Raw genomic sequence first — 22,199 nt, 5'->3', positions numbered from 1 at the left:
AACATGAAAATTTTCATCAAAAAATTACAGGTGTGGCAATATTGTATGTCTGGATCAACATGGTAAAAAATGAATGAATGAATCTCACATCATACCAATCCAGTAAGAGACAATAATGTAAAGGTTTCAGTTGAGCATATCTTTGGTAGCATTTTTTCATTCAAAGGGAGTTACCTTTATTTATTTAGGTAGAGTCTCTGAAAGTGTTGTGTCTTCACTATAGCGTAGATCAGTCCAAATACCGTTTTTTTGTTATAGTTTTCAACTGCTTGGTTTTATAGTTAAGGATAATCTAGCCTTATCCCAAATTTCTTTTAGTTTGAATTTGATGATTGATTAATATCTTTTTCTTCTCTTAATCTGAAAATTATGGGCTATTTCCCAAATTAAAATGGATTCTTAGAAAATGGGAGTAAAAACTTTATAAATTATATTACATTATAAAGGTCATCATCTGCTGGTCCATCCCCACCTCTTTGCTTAAAGCCAAGCCTGTTCTTAAATTCAGTTAGCTGCTCTGGAGGCTGTAATGTTCACTCCAACTGCAGTCTTTGTGAGCTACTGTCCTGCAACTTTTAGATGCATCCCTACTCCAACGCAGCTGAATCAAATTGTTGGAGTTGGAGACCCCTGCTCTAGAGAAACCCAAACTCTGTGCTTGAGTTTGATGTGGAGGAGATGTAAACCAATTGAAACATTTTATACGGTCATGTGCATGATTGGTGGAACAAATATGTGGAAAATTAGAGATGGTGATATGCTGTTTTTCATTTGCCTGGACATTTAGCCATTAGCACGGTTGTGGTCATCACGCTGAACAGTTTAAACAACGTTTGTCTTTTCTGTCAGCGTAAAAAAGCGACGAGCAAGTGCAGTGAGCTCTAATGGGAATGCCATTCAATTTGAAGTTATCTGGTCAAAGGACAAATTAGAAAATAAATTGAAATTTCGTTTTAATAATAATAGAGATATAAACCTGTTGATATCTGCTTCAAAGTGTGTTCAGATCCATTCATCAGCTGTTGGGACTGTCAATTATTTATTTATTTATTTATTTTTATTACATTTTTACATTGTTTGTTTTAGACACAGGAAAAAATTGTATAAAACATGTAAAATTACTTTTTATTCATTAATGAATGAAAACAACTGCTGGCTTTGTCTGGTTATCAAAGCATTAAATCGTATCTTTCCTAAGTTCAGATTTTTGCTGTTTACAAATTCAGATCAGTATTGCTGTTGGCAACTCATTTGAATATGCCATTTCTCTTCAGAATGAATCGTTACTTTGAAGGGCCATACACATGACACCAGTGAGATTTATGAGACCCAGTTCAATTCAATTCAGGCTTATTTATATAGCAACAAATCATAACAGTCGCCTCAAGGACCCTTATACTGTAAGGTAAAGAACCTGCAGACCCTACCTGGGAGAAGACGCCAACAATCACAGCAGGAACTTTGCAGTGAGGGGAAGGAAAAACCACTTCCTTTTAACATGAAGACACCACCAGCAGAACCAGGCACAGGGAAGGGCAGCCAAATGCTGCTGCTGCTGGGGGATGAGGGGAGTGACCATAGGGAAACAGGACAAAACACAGACTTATGCCTAATTTAGATTCCTGTGGGGAACCTTTGTACGTAACCTACTTAAGTAGTTGATGTCATTGCCCACATTTATGCTTATGTGTTAATTAATGTGACGTCGTGCCAGACGATTTTGTAAAAAAAAACTGCCCGGACCTTTTTATACGTCCTGGCTCCTCGCTTTTCGTTTTTTTCCTGATATATGTTTGCCTCAGGTTTTTTTCTCTACTTTGTACATTCACTCACATCCATTTCGGGAGTTTCAGCAAATTCCCTCCAGGAATCTGCTGACATTTGTGAGTCCTTATATTGACGCTGTGATTATTGTTCTTTATACTGAGGCAATGATTGTTATCATCTCATGGATAAATTCAGTGCTGCATGATGTTATAGGATGTAATGAACAGGCCAATCACAGTAGATGTGCGCTGATTCTCCTCAACGTGTAGTTACATTTTTCGGGAGGTGCATGTCAGGTGACGTCATAAGATACAGCATACATTTTCCACTGAAGCATAAATTGGGCATAAGGGAGAGAAAAGAAACACATGGGGATTGAGAGGAGGTGTGTGGAAACAAAATGCTCATTGCATCACAGTGCATCAAGTCCTGCAGCAGTCTGAGCCTATCGCAACATAACCAAGGGATGGTACAGGGTCATGTGATTTAGCCTTAACTATAAGCTTCATACAAAGATAAGATGTAAGATTCAGACTCCTCTCCTCTCCTCTCCTCTCCTCTCCTCTCCTCTCCTCTCCTCTCCTCTCCTCTCCTCTCCTCTCCTCTCCTCTCCTCTCCTCTCCTCTCCTCAGCCCTTTTCCACTCACTTATCTCTTTTCTGTGCTGTTGCCATTCACTGACTCCCCTCCTCCTTTCCTCCTTCTGTTTCTGTTATCCACTTTGTCTCCTCCATCTATTCACTCTCCCACCCTGCATCTCACTCTCTCTGCCTTTTAGGGCTGGTTTTGTTTCCTTCCTTAATGAAGCAATGGTGGAGATTATATTCTGTTGAAACATTGATGACTGTGAAACACATTTGGAACACGTGTACATGCGCTATATGCACACACCGCGCACAGATGCAAGCATAGACACAAAGGGCTTGCACGCCGCAGATGTCTCATGGCCCATTAGCCTGCGTGTTTCATTCATCTTTTAAGGCAGATTCAGGGAACAGACAATGTTAAAAAGTCTGCGGTGAGGTCGATGTCATATTTGGAAGGTATCTCGAAATTTATTGATGTGTTTGTTCTTGGTCTTCGCCTTAAGACACGAGGACATGTTGCTTAAAAGGGGTTAATGCAAAGCTCCTTGATTTTTGTGCATGTATGTGTGTGCTCGCTGTGGAGAATGTGAGAAGGAACAAGTGTATCTGACAGGATAGGTGGCTCCATTGTGTCTCTAGCCATATCTTCAATGGCCAGGGGTTTGTGTGCATAAGACAGAGAGAGATGGGGTAGGCAAGGTGCAAAAATAGACTCCATATAAATCTCAGGTCTAAATATGTGAAGAAACACAGAAGAAAAAAATTATATATATCCCCAAAAATCTTAGATTCCTTTGAAATCATCATATTTATCCTGTGACAAGCCTTGTAACATGATTAAAAGTCATCAATTACTGTCAGTGACTCACTGCTATGACTTGCACAACATGAAGAATAAATGAACAGAGGCAAAGTAAGGAGAAGAAAGGATAAAGTGATAAGCTTTACTTCCAGTTTCCTCTTTGGCTTTTATCAAAGTGCATTTCATTCTAAAAATACCTCCTATATACCCTCTATCTCACCAGAGTTTATATTGGAGGTAATGGGGTCTTGATTTTATCTCTAGGCTACAGTGGACCATTTAGAAATGGAAGGTGAAGAAGTCAAACTGTATAAAGAGTAACATTAATTGTTGTATGCTCAAAAAAGTACAGTCGTTCAGTTTTAAGGTTTTACATACCAGGACATAAATCATCTTTAGTAGGTCTAAACTTGGGTGTATACAACCTTCAGGGAACTACAAAACATGATTTATTATACAGTGTCAATATTTATTCAGCAGACACGAAGCCAAAATGCAGAAGCCATGTGTGAGAAATTAAATAAGTCCTGTGATTCAGTATGTTTAGAGTCGCCTTTAGCACCAGTAACTTGAAGTAATTGTTTTCATGTAATTTCATGATTCTTTCACATTACTCTGAAAGGATTTTGGCCTGCCCTTCTTTACAGCGTCGCTTCAGTTCATTCCATGTTTACAGGTATTCATTTACACACAGCTCTCTTAGCTCTCTTCAGTCCTACCACAACATTTCAATAAGGTTGAGGTCTGGATTTTGATTGGATCATTGATTCTTTTCCTTTCCATTCATTCTTTTTCGGCTAGTGCGCTCTGGATCATTGGCCTGTTGCATGACCCAATTTGGGCCTCATTGCTTCACACACATAAAACATTTTGGTATACAGAGGAGTTTATGGTCAACTCACTGACTGCAAGGTGCCCAGATCCTGTGGCTGCAAAACAAAGCCAAGTTTCATACCCAGGTGGTATGAGGTGTTGTCATTGATATGCTGTGTTGGAGGGCGCTAAACACTAACATCTTCACTTTGGTCTCATATGTGCAGAGGACATTGTTCCAGAAGTCTTGTAGCTTATTTGATGCATCTTTGCAAACCTAAGCTGTGTCACGACTTTCTTTTTAGAGGGAAGGTGCTTTCTCTTAGCAGCCATTCCAAACAGGCGATACTTGTTCAGTCTTTTTCTAATCATGCTGTCATGGAGTTTGACATTTACCATGCTAACTGGGGGCTGTAGAGTCTGAGATGTAGCTCTTTTTTTTCTTCAGTTTCTCAGAATCAGTGTAATCTGACCTTGGGGTGAATTTCCTGAGACGTCTTGGGAATAACGGCTACTGTCTCCAATGATTTCTACTTATTATGAACTTCAAATTGCTTGGAAATGATCACATAACCCTTCCCAGATTGATGATTAGCAATAGTTCCTTCTCTATAAATCGTTGTGTTAATACACGCCTGAATGCTTCAAATAGGCAAAGTGCCAAAACATCAGCCTTTACTGAAGCGCTTGCAGTGCACTTGCTGATGATCAATTAATCAAGTGCATTTGATTAACAGCACCTGGCTGCTAATTACCCTGTTAATTCCCAAAGAAGACTCTCTTTAATTTTCAACACTGCTTCTGCGTTTTTGTATTAGTTTTTGTTTCATATTCAGACTATTTTTTATTATATCATGCTATGTAAAACCCTAAAATTAAAAGAGGGGTTATTTTCTTTTTAAAATAACTGTAGAGGCCAGGCACATCATCCACTAAGAAACAAAAAGCAATAATGGCTGATTTATGTATTTAGTATCCATATTCTTATCTTATCTTCTGCACAAGGGCAGCAATGGAAGCCGTTAATGTTAAAACATTTTGGGATTTTGTTTATGTTTGGTGCTGAATGAAAGAGCACCTTTTTCTGTAAATATGGGCCAAAAGTTTAGACAAAAATACAACCAGGCCAATTGTTTCCGCAGAAACTAATTTGAGCTGCGTAAGTACACAAACGTCTTGTGAAATATCATGAGAACTGCCTGAGAGGAGGCAATATTATCTCCAGTTAGAGCACTGCATCTTGTAACTGCAGCTTATCATCATAGTTTAACTTGGCCAGTACAATGAGGCCCTTCACAAGACTTGATGGAGACTTAAACAAGTTAAAAACACCTAACACATGTTAGGTGTTCCTGATAAGAAGAACAGAAAACAGAAGAAAAATGCAGCATCACAACATCCCACTAAAAAGTTTCAACTTTGTAAATGTTTCCTATACTCAGACTGATATGTTTAGCATCACTGACTACTCTGTGACCTTTTTTTAAAATGCAAATTAAAATATGCGGGCATGAATGATGTGGGCCAACTCAAAATTCATTTGTAATAAACCATCTACTGTGGGCTGGGAGAGGTTAAAGCAGCATTTAGAAAAAAAGCAGATTTTGGAAGGATGTTAAAAGGGATGGATTGCCAAGTGCATGGGAGGAGGACAAGCATTGTGCTGTCACACACACATTGACATTAGTGTGTGACAGGGTTATTGTGTTAGGCCTTGGGAAATGGGTGAGGGTAGTGGTCATGTGGACTACAGCTATACTTTCAAATGTTTTGAAGCATCGCAGGGGAGATAGATGGATGAAAAGATGGGTGGCTGTTTGTTTGTTTTTAATGTAGGAGTAATCTCATTAGTTTCTGCAAGAGGTTTGGTTTGTTTTCTATTCCACTGCCTCGAGGGCACAGTACCAGTTTAATTTGACTGAGTTACTGCAGCAAGCTCGAGTGTAGTGCAGCAGCCAGCAGCACTGGTGAACTGAATAGTAGTCTATCACAATATGAACTCACTTGCTCTAATATTACAGTATAGTGTCTGGCATTTTATCAACTGATGTAGTGTTGGGGACAAAAATTACCAGTGAAGTTGTTTTGTATGTCTCTTTTCATACCTTGGAAGCCCAAGATGAGTATCTGAGATTTCCTTTGCTTTAAGCTTGGTCCACGGTGTGCTCTCTCTCATGACATGGTTGTAAGCATTCCAGATGTGGGATGTGTTCCTCCGTCTCCTCCAGGTGGCGCAGCCAGGTCATGATAGTCTCTATGCAAGAATTTGCAGGAGCATTATTGCTTTAAATGGCGCTGTGATCATCCCAAAAGACACTGTTTTGTCTTGTCTCGACCTGCCAGTATAACTCAACATCATTATAGGAGTATTTCAAACCAAACTCAATGAAAGTGTTAAGTCGGTTTATCCAAACAGCCTGAGGCTGACTATTCATTCTATGTGCCTTTCTTTTTGTCTTTTCCTCTCTTTCCAGATGTTGGAGCCTAAGGTGGATGCCCCTTCATGTGAACTGGGTGGAGTAGGAGGAGATCGAGGAGGTGTATGCCTCCATCTGCCGACACGTAGCTCAGAAGGGGAGGAAAGCAGCCTGTATCCCTCCAGTCCCTCTGAGCCCCCAACGCTGGGTAGTCCTCACCCCTCAGAGCCACTCACCCCTCTGGATGAGGTCTACATGCCCCTTAGAAGTCTGGTGGGATCTGACGAGGCACTTAAGGTACCTCCAACACCACCGCCTTCCACTGAGGGTGAGGATTCCAAGAGCATAGAGGGGCATGAGATGGAACTCTGGAAGGACAGGAAGGATGAGGAGAACAAGCCAGAGGAAGAGGAGGATGAAGAGGAGGCAGGCAGAAAGAGTGTCGGGAGCGAAGGCTGCGAGAAAGAAGATGAAGGAGAGGAGGAAGGAGAGAGGAACGAGGAGGAGGTGAACTTAAACCTGGTGGTGTCAAACACAGATGAGGACAATGTCTCAGAGCCGCCTGACACCAACGCTCCCCCTTCCTCCTCCTCATCTTCGTTTGTTATCCCGGAGCTCCGCCTTGACCGCTCCTTTAGCGCCGATGCCCTTTCTTCACCCAACACTGACGAAGAAGAGTACGATGAAGATGAAGACGAGGAGTCTGAAGAAGAAGATGATGAAGACGACAGTGACGATGCCTACCTGCAACGCAGTGACAGCAAGCGCCGAAGCATGGTAGAGGGTGCCACGTGTGAGAAACATGGAGGAGGGGGGCTGAGTGTGCAAAATTCCCTCCGCAGGCGCACACACAGCGAGGGCAGCCTCCTGCAGGACCCCCGCACGCCTTGCTTCACTTCTGACAACGCCATCAACTGCCTAGAAACTGGAGGGGGATCCCACAAGGGCGGCTGGACACTCCCGTCACCTAAAACCTTGAAGAAAGAGCTGACCAAGAATGGAGGCTCCATGCATCAGCTGTGTATGCTATTTTCTGGGAGGAAGGTAAGCAACGTCACTGTGAAATACCAGTGAGGTACACAGAGAACAGGTCACGAAGTACAAGCAACAAGAAACACACACAAACAAGCACTGCAATATTGACCAGTGGTGTTTCAGCTACTCCTCCTGAATAGCCCAGTTACTTACTTTTAGTGAAAAGGGTGACATCAAGTGGTAAAGCAGAGCAAATGCATGCTCTACCTGGTGTTATAATTACATCAGCTTGTAATTAACACTTATAATTATTCACAGATTGCTCACATTTACATACAAAACACTTTAATGCTGACTGTTAAACTTTCATAAATTTCAAATGACTGTCTCATTGGCTCTCTAATGTTGTTATGTAAAAATCTGTAAAAGATCCAAGAATACTGTGAAATTATAGTATTATCTATAATAGCAGTGTGTTTCCCACATCTCATACCAATCTGTGTAAGTTTTAAGAGTCAAGAATTGTAGAAAATTGTAAAGGTAACAAACAAAAATAGAATAGTGCAATAATGAAATAATGAAATCATTTTTGGGCTCCTATTTGAGAAGGATTTCTGCAGTTTGAGATTAAGTGCTGGTAAATGTTGTTTCACTTGTCCAGCAGAGGGTAGCATGCATCGTATTGTCTGGCCTTATGCAGGTCACACTCAGTAACAGAAACAGTTGTGCCTTTTCTCACTTTGCTCAAGTGTTGAGTAATGCTAACTGAGAAATTATTCTGTCTCATGTTCCTGTTCACTATGAAGTAATAGTTTTTTTATTTGTCCTTAGAATTATCACACTGACGGTGCACACGGACGATTAATCATCTGTGCCACTGTTTCTTCCAAAACTATTTATAGTGCTGGTCTGCACACCTGCACATGTTTCAGCAGAAATAGTTTGGAAAAAATGAGAAAGAAAGAAAAGAAGGATCAGAAAATTGTATTAAATGGAAGGAAAATAGGTCAGTGATAGCAGAACTCGGTAGGCTCTACTATATATTAGTAACAGAGCTTAAGTGCTTGCTTTATCAAAAATACTTCTCCTCTTTATCTGCCTCTCCCTCCACAAGTCTGTCAGCACACTCGGCAGCCTTAAATGGCAAGGTGTGTACACTGCGCAGGGAAGGAATGCAGCAGACGGAGCTGCAGCCTATTGGTCTTGGCAGATTCAAGGGTAATTTTACTACCTCTTGGCGTCATGGATACGCTTCCTTTGAGGCTTTTGTTTCCATTATTTAAAATGACATGCCAAATCCACTCGTTAATAAATCTTGTGACATCTTCAGGCGCAGAGTGTGTGTGTGTGTGTCTGTGTTTTAGTTAAAGCTATCTAGAGCTATTTGGTTTGCAGTGTTATGCTGTTACAGTAGGATGAAATCAGAACCACTTATCAGAACCATTTAGCCACACGTGGTGGGGACTTTAATTAATTTAGAATCATTGATTAACCTTGACATTGTTTTTAGAGGTAAAACAAAGAAACAAACAGAAACGATGTATACAATGTTGTCTGATCATGTTTGTTTTAAACTTGCAGTGAAACCTTAGCTTCACTGATTATATAGTTTTATTACTATTTGAATAACTTGCTCATGAATATTTGACGTGCCACATCAGTTATCATACACTATAAGATACTTTGCACACAACTCAGTGCGCTGCAGGTTGGTGTGTGTGCGTTAGAAAGTGTGACAGACGTGTCTGGCCTTTAACAAGCACCAGGCGTCCTCCTGTCTTTCTTTCCATTCTGCACCTTTTCTTCTCACTTGATGTTTTTAGTGGCCTATCATCAATGCAAAGAGAGCCAGGGACGGACAGAGAGCAGGTCAAGAAAAATAATGTCAGTTTGTTTGACTGCGAGATTTTTCTTGCTTACTGCTTCAGTGAAACGGTAGGCAAGGACCGGACTGGTGAAAAATTTGAATATACTTTCTTTTTAATCCTTGCATTTTTGTCTCTCGACTTTTCAACTGTTCATGTTTTATCCATGCAATGAACCTGATCCAGCTCAACTGTTTATAAATGTAAAAGTTCTTTGGTGTCTTTTCACATTCCAGCAGTTCCTGTGGTATTTTACGGTATTACATAAACTTTATAAGGCATTTCAATCAAAGACAACAGAAAGCAAAATTATAGCAATAAACTGTTTAAAAAGTTTAAACCAGCAATACTTAAATTTGTGTCTTAACCAAGTAGCCAGTAGTAGTGCTCTTTCAAGGTGCTTGGTGCTTGTTTTATCTTACCGCACAAACAAAATACTTTATGAGACAGAAAGTCCAATTTGATTTCAAATAATTGTTAGTCATCTATGTAAAATCATTGTATTTTTTTTTTGACCACCATGAATGTGGTAAACAATATTTTTTTTAATTAGTTTTTTAAAGTTTAATTTAAGAAGCTAAAATTGTCCTATGTAAACAACCAAAACAAATGGAAACCAGAGGTGATCAACTTTTTTTTTTACAATAGTTGGAGAAGCCAACTAGCTAAAACCAATAAATTGTATTTCCAGTGAGGTCATTACATTGACTCTCCTCTCGCTGCACAGACACCCACCCCCTCGCAGATGTCGCTGACATGTGAGGATCTAACCCAAGCAACCCAAAGAAAGAAAGAAAAAATCTGTTTACGGGGCTTAAATGTTTGTTTGGATTTTGAATAAATATCGCCTCTCTTTACAGATGTTGGGTGGGGAAACTATTTCAGTGTGTTTACTGAATGTGTGTGATGCTTACATTCTTGCGTTGACATAAGGATGGACCCAGGCAGATAGTACAAAATGAACACTGATGAAAACAAATTAGTATGTATTTAAATTTGAAAACATCAGTGTAGTTGGCATGATGTTATGGACACCTCTGACAGTCGTAAAAATGGTCTCAACGTACTTCCAGCCCAATCACTGAGGCCGACTTGCAGTTTTCTCTCATGCAAGGCTGCTTCTGTAGCTGTCCAGTATTATATAACGTTAACTCCCCCTCTCTTACTTTTACATAAAATAATAAAAACAGTTGTTTAACATAATTTAGCATTATTTAAAGAGAGAAAAAAACCCCCGTAATTTTGGCTTGAACATAACTTAAAAATTCAGTACGTATGCAGATGTTTTCCAGTAATGTTTGTGCACTGTGCACATAATCAGGCCGTCCAGTTCTGTTGTGTTGGCTCCTGCACAACTAATTTAATGTTATAAATATATATATATATTTTATAACTAATATCTAAAATATCATTGGGAGAGTAAAGCATATGTATTATGTTAAACAGGTTGAACGCTAGAAAAACACTCATTGAGTAGAAAAGATAGTTAGGGTTAAGCATACATTAGAACACACAGCAGTGTGTTTGGAGTGATGTACCTTCAGAGAAAAGATTGGCTTCTGGCTTCTGTGCTGTAATAATAAGCAAGAAAAACATTTACAGGAACTTAAATATTCTATTTTAGGATGACACAGAAAAATATGAGTAAAGCCCCAGCAATTTTCCACTAGAAACTATTCTATTAATCCTTGTCTCTCATTATTCCTCAGGCCCTAAGTTGCATATTTGTTAATTTTAGCTCAAAGGTTATAGCCCTCCATATCAAGATTATTGTGTTTATCTCACATGGCTCAGCGCATGACCGGGCCTAAGAATAGGGTTGGTTGTTTTTTTTTGTTTTTTTTTACTGAATGAACTAAATAAGTTATTCATGGAAACTGTTTAAAAATACAGTGTATTGATGAGTACCAGGCTCATCTCAAGTGTTTTGTTTCAGCATAAAACAAAACAGGCGCCACAGTTAATTTGCCAGGTGCCAAGGCGCACATCACGTTATCTGTGTTCACGTATCGTCTGCTCACAGACGATACGTGAACACAGATAACGACCCACTGAACACAGATGGCGTTGTGGACAAAAACGTTTTCCTTGATTTCGTTGTACAGTAGTTGGCCTGGATGGGACAAAAGGCCACAGTTCAAATGCACACAGGGCACAGCCAGTCCACTGCAATGCTAAATGAGTAACATGTAAATATTTACTGAGACTGAGCAAACTTTCAGAGCAGTCAACACAGCATCCAGTCACCTCCTACTTATTGACAAAAAATGTGAATGAACTGAAGCAAACTTTAATGGCGGAGAGTCCATAATGTAAACATAATGTGAGTGTCCATGTACGTTTCCAATAAAGGGAAAAAGGAGTTATGTAAGTCTGAACAGGGCTTTTTCTTTTTTTTTTAAATTTGGGAACAATTTATTATCTCTTGTTGTAAAATCAGGGACATCTCCCTTTGTCTTTTGGTGAAGTCTTCTGTGCTTTCTGGAAGGTTCCAGAGAGATGTTATGTTATTCTTCCCTATCCCTGTCTCTGTATGTTTGATTGTTCATTTGTTTTTTAAATTTTGACTTAAGAAGGAAGAGGAATGCAGTTGGGGAGAAAGTAACTGCACATACTCACAAACCCGAGGTGGCACATATATACGTCTAAGTCTATATACATATTTCTGCATCAAACAATCCCTTAGTTAGTCAGTATGCAAACAGAGAGCTTTATTTCGTTCTTTCTTATTCTTTTTTAATGATTCATCTTCACTCCCAGCCATATTGTAACTATATTACAGAACAACACACAGCCAAGAGGTCCTCTTGCATTCTCCTTCAATTTTTCCACATAACAGTTTCCATTCGTTTTATTTACAACATTGGCCTGAACTGTTTTGGCATATCACGAGAAGTTATGGCACTTGTAAATCACACACACACATGCACCCACACACAGTGCCATTGGTTTTCCTACGGCGCACTGTTTTAATGCTGTGATTTGCATGGAGTCACTTTCTCAACTGACTTTTAACATCTTATAAAGCAAGAAACCACGTGGTAAGTTAATTGCCTAATGAAGAATAAAATATTCAGGTTGAATCTGCAGATCCCATACAAAATGTCTCTATCCAAACCAGCAGATGAAGTGCTTTGGAGAGATGAAAATTAAGTTAATGTTGTTGTGCAGAGCCCATTAGCCCAGATAATATAATGCTATCTACTTAGCCAAGTTAGCCTGCCTAAAATGACTTCACATCTGCAAGCCACTTTGCAAACCACTTTCCCTTCAGCACTGGCTTTTCATGCTTAGTTATGGAGGCATGCAGTGTTCTGTGCTGGCATCTCAAAAGAGCAATACTGACAGAAATTAATAACTGTAGATTACTGACATATGATTAAATGTTGTAATATGTAAAAATGTATCTGTCTAACATAATCCTCTCTAAAAGCACAGTATAGATAAACTTGATTAAACTTGTGCTTTATTGGAGAGAAGGTTTTGACATGACTAGGCCAGCTTAGAGCATCCAGAACAAACATGTATGCTGTGGATGTTTCAGTGATGCGTAGAGGCTTTCCTGTTGCAATGTGCAGTTTAACTAAGTTAAACTAAGTTCAGTAGAAGTTCATAATATTCTTATTGGCTTTGAGAATGATGTTATTGCTTACATCCACTCCTTAAACGTTTGTTAGAAGCTGTTTCTCGTAGCTCTACGAACACCATTTTAACATGTGGAGAAATTCCAGGCTTGATAAATGTACTTTAACTAATTCATACAAAAGTAAAGTAGTAGAATACAGACACATAAAAAGTGTGTCTGATTTAAAAATGTAATCTTTGTTAAAGATCTCAACGTTCATACTCCAGTGCTACTACTTAACCACTCATTCATGGAGTTGTGCATTTTTACAAAACCCCCACAACAAAGGCTAGCTAATCCTCAGTAATTATGCTTGCATTACCCTTGTTTATTTGTTATCAGTTGTTTGCCTGTTTGTGACTGTGCCTGCATTTTAATGGGCTTCGTGAATAGTTACTCTTCTGAACTGTGCATGAAGGAGTGCTTTACACATGTCAATACCAATGACTGTAGAGGACCCTATCTCAGTAATTGTAACAGACTGCCTGACACCTGCTTCCAGTACTAACACTTAACAAAGTTAGTGTCTTGCTACAGTATGAAGAACCAACACGGGAGACCTAACAGACCTAACAGACTGAGAGCTAGGAAATCATTGGAGAGCATTGTTTCAGTTGTCATCAGCTTGATGACTAATACAACATCGCGTTATCACTTGCATCTCGGGAATATGCAAGACTTTGAGCAGTATACAGGAATGACCATCAGCATTTGCTCAGTGACCTTTAAACTAATTACTGTGAAGAGTGTTTGATGATGCTTTTCTTTCGTCAGACACGTTGCCCTGATGTCAGAGCACTTACTAGCAGAGCTCAATTCAGCAGACCCGCACTGTCTCCTATAGTGTATTCTCTTTGGTCGGTAAATGTTGGGACTTTGGATGCTATCACTGGCATTCTCCTGACATTCAGATGACTCAAGACAGACTCCAGAAGGCCTCCTGTTTCATAGTTGTGTCCTCTGTGTGTTTGAACTGAGGTGTTTACAGCGCTTGTTGCCATAGCAGTATTTTGGCTGAGTCAGCCAAAAAATACTGCTATGGCAAAATATTTAGATAAATAAATGTTTATAGATGGTTCCATAAGTAACCCGTGTACAGCTGTTGTTATTAATGATACCTTTGGCCTTTAACAGAACTGTTGTTCACATATGTGTGCGTCACCCACCAGTTTTGCACAGTGAAGCTTACAGGACATTGCTCTAGTTGGTACTGTTTGTCTTATAAAATAATTATGAGCTTCAGAAAAAAAAGCTCTGAACGTATACATCTAATCTCAGCATTTAAAGTAATGTAGCGAAGTTTTTTTAAATTAATCAAATTCACTTAAAAAGAGCAATTTTCTCAGTCTCCTGTTTTTGTCTCCAAACGCATTTGGCTCAGTGAAACAATACAAATGGTTAAACATACCAAAACTAAATCAGATCCTTCTTCCACCTATCAATGTTTTGGCCGACGGTGTATTTAATAAAATATTTAATAAAACAAATATTCCTCTATATTTAATAGCTTGCTTGCATGTTGGCATATTTCGACTATCCTGCAGAGCATCATCTGCAGCACACTGCTCCTCTTTTAACCACAAATCTCTAAAGAGGCAAAGGAGGCAACTCTAACTATGTTATATTTATTGAGATCAATAGTAGACTTTCTGAGTTTGAGAGTTAATGAATATGTGAAAATGTCTTGGCTCTTTAAAGTGTTTTGCAGCATCATGGACCGTATTCAATATGCAGTAAATGACGATCAGGTTCATTATAAAGTGTATGACTGATCGTTTTGCTCTTTTGTGGCTTTTCCTCTCTATTAGTGCATCACAAGCACCATCAGTTGCAAAGCCAACAAACCCTGCACATAATTTATTTGAAGACTCCCCTAGAACTGCATGATGACAGCAGCCCTCTTGCATAGCTGTAATGTAGTAAAAAGGGATAAGAAGCTGGATAACTAATCTGTGTAAGGAATTCTGATGTCAGTGATGTCCAGGAATACATCTAGGATTTTGGGGAGGGGGGGGGGGGGGGGGGGGATGAATTTGGTTCATTTCTCATTTATTTGGTTAGGTTTGTACTCTAAAGCATATTTACTTAGTGGCTTAATAAGAGGTTGTAGTGGAAAGAATTAGATTATAGCCCCACTTAACAGGCAATGTCATCTGTGTTGAAGTGCTAATAGGAAAACTCTCTTTCTTGCTGTGTTGTTGTTCATGCTGTAGATCGTTCTGAAATGAAGCAGTAAGAATCAGAGGGGGTAGGGTGCATTTTTATATCCCCACTGGGGATATAAAAAAAAAATTGCAGGGGAGAGATATGTAGACCAGAGAGAGGGAAATCCGCCTCTACCCTCTATCATACCCTATGTTGTAAACTGACTGAGAGACCAGCATATATACCTTGTAACTGGGTATAAATATAATAGCAACAAAACAGATTTTGGCCACCAATGCAGGACACGTGTAACTTCTTTCTGTCCTTTAGCTAACTTTGGTTAACCTTTTTCTTTTAGCTAGTGCTGTGAAGCGCAAACGTCAGTTATACATATTTTTATTTTGCTGGATAAAAACCAACAAATCATTGGAAAATAGCAAGCTAAGTTGCCATATCAGCCTTATAAATTTGGATGAATTAGCTGATCTTATCCACTCAAGACAGTATTTTGCCTAGATAGCTTGTAGATTAGCTGGCAAGCTAGCATTAGCTTGCATTAGTCTCAAGAAATTGTGCTCAGTGGTGATTTTCATCCTCCATCTCTCTACGAGCTCAATTGAAGTTTGGTGGAATATCAGTCACATTCACATTTTGCTGGATGATCTCCACTCAGTAAAATACTTCCAAATACTTCAAAATTTTCATCTAAATCCTTCGCAAATTATTTCACAGATTGTAAATGGCAAATCATTCAGTACATGAAACTTGCTGCGTAGTGCTAACAGACAGAAAATACTCTTCAAGGTCGCTATTATTGCAGTTGGTAATACTGTTAATAGCAAATCTGAGGATTCATCTGCACAGTCTGTTGTCTTGGATAGACTTTGAATGAACTGTGTTCTGACTGAAGTAAAAGAGGGACATACATGGAGACAGACGTACATGTGCAATTTGTGCTATCAGCACATAAATCTGCCTTGATTTGCATTGTAGAAGCATGTAAGTGTGTCCCAGCACGCACAGAAACAGGACAAAGTCGTACACTCTGTTGTACTCCCTGGGCAGCAGAAGTCAGGGAGAACAATGGTGGTGGGATGATAGGAACACACATGCTGTCCTCACAGGATGGGAACAGAGTCAATGGAGCAATCAGCCCTGAAGGGTAAAGACAGGAAAATCACAGTTCACTCTTTGCTTGCTCATTATGGAATAAAAGATGTAATTTAGCTAATGAATAATCTTTTTATTCCTAACCCTTTTATGTATTTTCCATGGAGTTCTTTTCCTTGCTATTTTCTGTTATGACTACAATAATCTGTTGAATGCCTCACATTTAATCATGCAGCAGTGGTACTAATTAACATAAAGTACATTTAGTTTGCTATAGAGAGAGAACAATTATTAATTTCACAAAATGTATTAAATACACTGCTATAGCTTTTGTTTATTTTTAGTTGATAAAACTTTTTTTTTTTTTTTTACAAAGCAAACCATTTCTTTTAGTCCAGATTAGAGAATGACATTTGTCTTTAGCAGGCATTTTATAGCTTTAAAACAGCCGACGCACAAGAAGCACTGATGTTCTACTTTTGCTTTCAGTTTTCTTTTTTGTGGACAGGTTACTTTTTAAGAGACTATTTGCACAGAAAATTGAATGACACATTAAAAATAAAACATACTTTTTTAAAGCTGCTGATTTTCAGAACACATCAAAGTAAAAGAGTTTGGACATGGCGACTTAAAAATGACTGGGAGCAGATGCTTTAAGTTCTCAGTCACTCTACACATTGAGACCAATGGTAATGCCAGATATTCCATGACTGTTGTGTGTTGTTTACTTCCCTTGGGACGGAGGAAGCATGACATTTACACAAATGGATGTGTGACCCACATCATTCCCCTGCTTCTGTGTTTGGAATCTCATTTGCAGCATTCCTTCCTTCCCTCTTGAATGCCATACGTCTCTTCCTGACCTGCTACTTTCCTAGTAATCACTTTAGTTGGTGGCAACCAGCCCTTCCGCTTGGCTGTGAAAAAAATACAAAATGCTAATAACAGATTCAAGGCAGCACCTGCTACTCACAGCACTAACACTCCTGCTCTATGTGTTACCACTCTGAGCTCAGGACCGTAATGATCAACGAGACTGACCACCAGCCCGGTGATGCAACATAAAGCCAATAGGACAGTGTTATCTGGCTCCCTCATATTGATGAGGAAACATTATACTGAAACTAAAGGCAAAGAATGTATTTGCACCGAGACAGTGGTAATTATTTAGGATTTAAATAACCTCCCTTTATCAGGGATGTAACCTTCTAGTTATAAAAAGTGCAGCTTATCTGTGCAAATGCACTTTAGTGTGATCTGAACCGTCTGTATTGCTGAGGACTGTAACTGCTATATTGACCCTAGCTGTGAAGCTTTAGTAGCAGTAGTAATAAAGATGTCAAGATGTTCATCAAACATGGAACATGAAAAAAAGTCATCAGACTGAACAAGGTCAGTATGATGACTTTTTAGTTTTCTTTGCTTTAGCTATTAAAGTAATAACAAGAGAAACTGAGATTTTATGAGACACGTTGTTCATTAGATATCCTGAAATAATATGTTGAAAAATCTAGATGGACGAATGTGGATTTTATCTGCAGCTGAAGCAGCCTTGAAGGCTAAAGGCTTATTATTTTACAAAATATACACTTCAGTAAAGACACAGTTTTGTAGTTTTGCCTCTGTATACCACCACAGTGGGTTTTTAAGACTTTCAACTTTAAGTCAATGGATTTAACAAAAAAATTGCTTTAAGTATTTAGGAATTATAGACCATTTTAAACATACATTCAGAGGGCCAAAGTTATTTGGACAAACTAACATAATTTTAAATATAAGGATTTTTTTAATATACTTGGATGAAAAGCCTTTGGAGTCAATGACTGCTAGGCCATTACTGCAGCCCCCTTTAGTTGCTGCTTGCTTGTAGGTCTGAATTCTCAATTCAATTTTGTAATTAATAATTGAATTGTTGAATGACTTTAGCATTGAACAATATCCCATTACTCTGACCTGAGAAGCTCTTTGGTTACTGTATATATACATATATATCTTATATGCTTATTTAAAATTAGCTCAGTGTGTGTTTGTTTTTTTGATTTTTGAATTCTGTGAGTCTTCCTAATGTAGCTGCTTCTGATTAGGAATCAGTGACCTACTTTTTCAGTCTGTGTATAACAGCCAGTTTTGGGGAGAACTCTGTAGCTGCAGCCATTTAGAATTACATGCAGAAAGGTCATCTGCTGGTCAGAAAAGGTCTTAGTAACCTGACATCTTGTCAGAGCAGCTCAAAAGAGTGACGTTGTCCTAGCATTGTTCATTAACATACCATGACATGGGAAGTACTAATGCAGGAAAGCAGCCATCTCCGGAGAGGTGCTGAATAACAGGAGGCAGGGAAGAATCAGATCAAGCATTCAATATACCCAGACATCCTCACACACACACACACACAAGCACACACTCAGACAATGCACCTATTGTAACCACTTTCATAATGTAGTTAGAGTAGGAATGAGTCAGTATCCTGTCTGCTGGTCGCTGAGTTTGTTCAGAGATATTTCTGATAATTGTAGTTGTCCCATTGTACTGTATGGGTGCGTGTGTGTTAGAGTGTATGTTACCGTTCGGTTACACCAACAACTGTACACATTCTGACTGATGAATGCAGATAAACATCATGCAGCCACTGGGAAGACCACAAGATTATTTCCTATCATTTATAAAGGAAGCTGGAAAAACAATAACTGAAGCAGTTATATAATAACGCATAAAGGATGATAAAGGCATCTAAAAAAAATTTCTCAGAGCTTTTAATACAAAGCCATAAAAGAACTGTGGAAAGAAAATGTCATAACAAAAGAAGCACTGGAAGCATCGTGTTTATGAATATGAATAATTGTTTACAATATTCTCCCTATCTTGTTTTTCTCTTCAGACACAGGTCACCCAATCAAATTTAACTATATAAATGGTTTAACATGCCAGAAGTCAGTTGTAACATTTAACATTTAACTTTAGTGTTTAATCTGAAATCATCTCTAATTTCCTTATGTTCTGAATTCAGTTCATTTCTCTTTTATTTAGTTTAGGGTAGTTTTCACTCTGAAAAGGCAGTGGATGTTCACTTAATGAAAAGTTGACACAGAACACGATCTGAATCATCCCTCTATACAATGTCATCTCTGTTGTCACTTTGAGTTCTTCCACTTAAACACTTTTCAACAATTTTTGCAGAAACAACAAAAATCCAGCTTCAACAGCGATAATTGTTTTGGAGCATAATCAGTTGTCTTTTATTATACCTTAAGTCTAATGCGGTGTCTAATCACTGATTTCCCTTCCAGAGATAAAAAAAAGTAAAATAAAATTGAACACGTACGATTACCTTATAATATCTTTTCGCCAAATAGCCTGTGTTGCACATGAAGGAATGATAAAAACAGTCGAACAGCAGTGCCAAAGCACATTCCAAATGATTATTTTAATCAAAGTGTGCTCATTATAATTTTTGACCTCTAATTATCAAGTATGATTTCTTTAATTGAATTTAGATTCGTTTTAGATTATTTGTTTTCAGTGTGTGTTGATATTACACTACAATTACTGAGAAAACCTACGAGAGACAATTAAAAAAAATAATTATGATTCGGCGTGATAAAATGCGGTCGTCTGCCTCAAATTAAGCAAAGCTAATTGTCGAGTAGTACTTTCCTGCGGAGGTCCTGGAGTTAGAAAATACATCTTTACTCAAAGTAGGGACCTTTATGTGAAACTATCTTCAATACATGTTTTTTTTATATACTTGCATGAATATAATTGTGCGTCACTCGTTCTATTTTGAAAAGTAATAATAGGCCATTTGCATAACAGGCTTTTATAACCCAGGAAAATCACCAGACACAGGCTGCTTGTTTGATGATTATCTTGGCCATTTTTCTTGCCCTTGAAAGTATCTGCACAGATTTATGCCAGAGACTTGGAAAAAAATAGGTGACTAGAGACAAAAAACAGCAAACTCTGCTCTCTCCGAGGACCACTGAAGGAACAATGGATTGTTTATATCAGCCAGAAAATACAACAGTATACAAAGGAAAAAAGGAAAAAGCTCACATTCAACAAAGAAACAGGAGACCAAAAACCACAAAACCAAATGCCTAATATGCAATTTTATCCAGTTGCATAAACTACATAAACCGTTTTTCCAGTTTTCCAGTTCCCTGAAGCAAGCGTTTTGCTTGCCAGATGAGGAAGGCTAATGAATGAATTTATAATATAAAGAAGCATGCTGTAATTTTGCATTTTGCAGCTCATGCTATTGATGTCTGACCCTTTCCTTTTGTCTGCTTTGTGCTCATTGCTACGTTATCACAGTGAAATCAAAAACAGCTCATAGAGTGATTTTAGGTGAGGGCTTGAAGATAGAAATACATTCTGAGCTTTATGTTATATTCATTGCATGATTGCATTTTGGTGTTCAGATGACAACTTTTGAATGCACAAGTAGGATTATACCAATAAAAGTCAACACAGATTGAAAACTGTGCAGACTGGTCTGGAATCAGGCAGACAGTCATGTGAAAAAAGTCCTCTTTTTTCTGAATTCTGTGGCTTTCGTGTGCTTAAAAATAACACTTTAATCTTCAGGGAATCTTTTTGTTGTTGCTGTTATAGCCTAAAGCCTACACCACACGGCTATCTAAACCGTTAATATTTTATTATCGGTAAAACTGTGTTTACTTATCAAAGCTGGCTCGCATCAGAGCTTCTGGAAAACCAGGTTCAGAGCAGGGCAGTGATGCAAGGTTTTTACAGCATCATTAGATCACTGTGAATGGGGTATGCCACATAAACACTTGTGCGGTACTGCCACACAATGCCAGGAAGCGGGGCTCTGACACGCAGCACCAATCTAATGCTTTACTAGTTGGAGTGGATTGTTCAGACACTGGTTTGTCAGTTTGTGGTCAAACAGACAAAGAAACAGGGGGCTGAAATGGATGGAAGCAGTCTGAATGAGGCCTGATGAAGAAAAGGCAGCAGGGCATGAAAAGCCAAAAAATAGTTTAAATACACAAAGAGCAAAATACATTTATTGACCTCTAGGGTTTTAGGTTGGGGGTGGATTTGGAGTCTGACCTGAGTCTGGGTTAGGAATCCTTCTGAGCTGTGTTTATAATATTGTTCTTACAGTGTGTTTGTCGGTGGTGTGGAGTTAAAGAATGAACAATTTATTGAACTGAAGGCAAATAGTTTGTGTCCTATCCCAGTGTGGCACACACATCCTTTGATGTTTACTGAACAGACATGCCACGAGCATGGGTGTCTTTTTATAAACATTTGAAACTTTATTTAGGACTCTCCAGAACACGTTTGCCTATGTTATTCACACAGGCATACATATATAAGTACACACAATGGCCTCCAAAGGCACATGTGTCACGAAGTCTGTTAAACTTTGTATCTACACAGCTGTCCTGCAATCCGTAACAGCGTGCCAACATGTGCATCCCGTGCGTCAGTGTCAGGGCTACTGAGCGGTATGGATTCAGGCGCGGAGCTCTGGGTTGAAGCCGACAGTGCGTTTATTTACAGTGCTTGAAATACAGTCTTCAAACAGTGAGACAACAATGTCCTTTCTCTAAATCCCAAAAGTGGTGAAGGCGAGTTTTCCCCGTGAGGTCGGTGTGCACTCCTTCCGTGTGAATTCCTCCTCCCGAAAACACCAGTGAATCCCTTTTCTCCACTCCTCCGTTCCATACTTCTCCACCTGAGAGACGAGCAAACACAACAGCGGATAAGAAGGCTTGCCTTGCTATGCGGGTTATAAGGTCACGAGCACACTTATCTACCGAGCTCCGAGTACAATCCAGCGTCGACTGCCGTCTGGACACACCGTTAAATACCTCCGTGTAGTGAGGAATGATTAGCGGCAGCTGGAGCTGAAGGTTACTCTTCCGGGTCAGAGGTCGGCCTTTCTCGCTCTCTCGGAGACGCCGCCCCTAGGCATAGCCCGACCCGCAGAATAGGGAGGAAGAGAGAAAGAGAGGAAGGTATGGAAGCGTAGAGCTGCCACCCAGGCAAAAGAAAAATACAAGAAAAATACAAGTGTATCACGTTATAACGTGATACACTTGTATTTTTCTTTTGCCTG

The 22,199-nt window shown here is 39.0% G+C and overlaps 1 protein-coding gene across 4 annotated transcripts in view; it reads left to right on the top strand.

The window, feature by feature from the left end:
- The window catches only part of rgs3a (regulator of G protein signaling 3a), a 125,144-nt gene that overhangs the window by 85,109 nt on the left and 17,836 nt on the right, over nucleotides 1-22,199 (top strand). For 3 of the 4 annotated variants that reach the window (XM_085164514.1, XM_085164512.1, XM_085164513.1), the window contains one exon: nucleotides 6,443-7,429. In XM_085164514.1, coding sequence (XP_085020640.1) covers nucleotides 6,443-7,429 — 987 coding nt within the window. Of the gene's footprint in view, nucleotides 1-6,442; nucleotides 22,099-22,199 lie in introns of all 4 variants that reach the window. The other variant, XR_014874821.1, reaches the window with a different exon arrangement.

This window comes from Neolamprologus multifasciatus, chromosome 7 (assembly GCF_963576455.1).
Source record: "Neolamprologus multifasciatus chromosome 7, fNeoMul1.2, whole genome shotgun sequence".
Classification (NCBI taxonomy): domain Eukaryota; kingdom Metazoa; phylum Chordata; class Actinopteri; order Cichliformes; family Cichlidae; genus Neolamprologus; species Neolamprologus multifasciatus.
Note: the sequence above shows the minus strand (reverse complement) of the source record. Positions and strands in the feature narration are given on the sequence as shown.